General features: G+C 36.5%; 1 protein-coding gene across 1 annotated transcript; it reads right to left on the reverse strand.

Annotated features, from left to right (window-relative positions):
• Positions 1–604: 604 nt before the first annotated feature.
• Positions 605–1543, reverse strand: LOC138429788 (olfactory receptor 5AS1). The gene has a single exon (XM_069571511.1). It carries the CDS (start codon positions 1541–1543, stop codon positions 605–607), a length of 939 nt encoding a protein of 312 aa, XP_069427612.1.
• Between the last annotated feature and the right edge of the window lie 930 nt (positions 1544–2473).

Here is a 2473-nt window from a genome sequence, read left to right on the forward strand (position 1 = left end):
ATCACTATACGTGCTTCTGTCTGGTTTTCTGAGAGCCACTGTAATCACCATTATCTATCATGAGTAATGTTAAATTTCTCTGATGGTAAATGCTCTTTAAGTGCAGAATCTAGGCTTACTTTCCCAAACACAGAAAACTGGGTTTACTCACTCATCTATCCATTCATTTATCCTATCCATTTATCCATTTATTCATTAAATATATATATACTGAGCACATGCCCTACACCAAGCTGCATAGGTGTTGGAAAAATCAACCAAGATACATATTCCCAGCTGCCAAGGACTTTCTCGTATGGATAGGTTGACAGACAAGTCAACAAATACCTTCAATATTAAATGATAGAGAATATTAAACAAATCAATGTACAAAGAGCAACTATTATTTATTTTAATTCAGAAACATTTCACAGAGCAGAATTTTGACAAGTCTGTTTTTGTAAGAGACAATAAAAGTGTTTTACAGAATAGAGGATGAAAAGTTATTTTTATTTCTGAAAGGTGGGGAAACGTTTAAAATATTTGACAAATAGGATGATGTACAGCTGATTATCATATTGGAGGGATAAGCTATGCCTTAAATATTCTTAAGTAACTTCAATTCCTATTCGAGAGTCCCAGTTCTGTCCAATAGCTTTCTGAGGACATATTTTACATCTTTGTTTCTGAAGCTGTAGATTATTGGATTAAACATGGGAAAGACAACCGTATAAAACACTGCAACTACTTTGTCAGTTTCTGGGGAATAGCTGGTAGTGGGACGCAAGTACATAAACAAGAGTGTTCCATAGAATAAGGTGATTGCCAAGAGATGGGAGGCACAGGTAGAGAACGTTTTGCTTCTTCCACCTGAGGACTTGATGCTCAATACAGTGAGGAGTATACAGAAGTACGAGATAAAGATGACCACAAAAGTGCTGGTCTGGATGAAGCCACACAAGGCAAAGAGCAGAAGTTCGTTGATGTAGGTGTCTGTACAGGATAAAGCCAGGAGAGGCGGGATGTCACAGAAAAAATGGTTGATGATATTGGAACCACAAAATGGCAGCCTGAATGTGAGGCAGACATGGACCATTGAAGTCACACCCCCACTGAAGTACGCCAATACAATGCAGCAGACACAGACTCTCCGAGACACAAGAGCAGAATAGAGCAGTGGATTGCAGATGGCTGCATAGCGGTCATAGGCCATTGCTGCCAGGATAAGGCATTCAGCATCAGCAAAACAACCAAAGAAAAACATCTGTAGCACACAGCCAGAGAGGGAAATGCTTTTCTTGGATGCTAAGAAATTTACCAGCATTTTAGGAGTGATTGCTGTTGAGTAGCTAATGTCTAAAAAAGACAAGTTGCTGAGAAAATAATACATGGGGGTTTGAAGGCTTGAACTGATATTAACTAGGATTATTAAACCTACATTTCCCACCACAGTTAGTGTATAGACTATGAGAAATACCAAGAATAGTGTAACTCTGAGAGGTAGATAATCTGTAAATCCAACAAGTAGGAACTCAGTCGGCATGGTACAATTATTCTCCAACATCTTCTTGGTTTTCTTGTCGTTCTCATCTGAAATAAATGGTATCAGGATACATGAATTGATTTCAGTGATTGACATACCAAGGATATTTTGATTCTTCCTTCTAAAGAGGCAAAGATAAGGATAGAATAACCGTTAAGGCATTTTCTGTGATGTATTTGGTGTGTTTTCATTTGTCACTTTATTTAAAAAACAATTAAAATCTTCACTGATGCTAGAGAATGTTATTCAGCTATGATGCTTCAAGAGGCAGAGATTCCTTAAAGACTGTGCACATTAAGAGATGGTACTAATTCCTTTAAAGATGAAAAAGAATGAATTTGGCTGAGTTGACAATTCCTAGTAGGACTAGAAGAGCTGGCAAAGTCCTTATAGGCAAACCCCTATTTTTCAAATCCTGAAATCCTATTTTTCCATGTACAGGAAAGTATAGTTGAGAAAAAGTCTAGGGAGAATGTTCCCACAGATAAAGTGGATAAATCTACAGAATATCTGTGATCTTGGGAGGTAGTTTAAAATAACAGATAAGAGCATAACAGTTATGCAAGAGATGACTGGGTTCAAGTCTTAGCTTTGCTACATATAGAATATATACTAATTTGTTATGTGAGCTTTATAAAGTTATTTAACCACTCTGTGATGATTAGAGGAAAAACAAGTAGATATTTGTAAAATAATTACATAACTGGTACATAATACACACACATGCACACACACAAACACACACACACACATATATATACACACACACACATATATATACACACATACATATGTATATGTGTATATATATATATATATATATATATATATATATATATATATATATATATATTGGAGAAGACAATGGCAACCCACTCCAGTACTCTTGCCTGGAAAATTCCATGGATGGAGGAGCCTAGTAGGCTGCAGTCCGCGGGGTCGATAAGAGTT

Source organism: Ovis canadensis, chromosome 24 (assembly GCF_042477335.2).
Source record: "Ovis canadensis isolate MfBH-ARS-UI-01 breed Bighorn chromosome 24, ARS-UI_OviCan_v2, whole genome shotgun sequence".
NCBI classification, from domain to species: domain Eukaryota; kingdom Metazoa; phylum Chordata; class Mammalia; order Artiodactyla; family Bovidae; genus Ovis; species Ovis canadensis.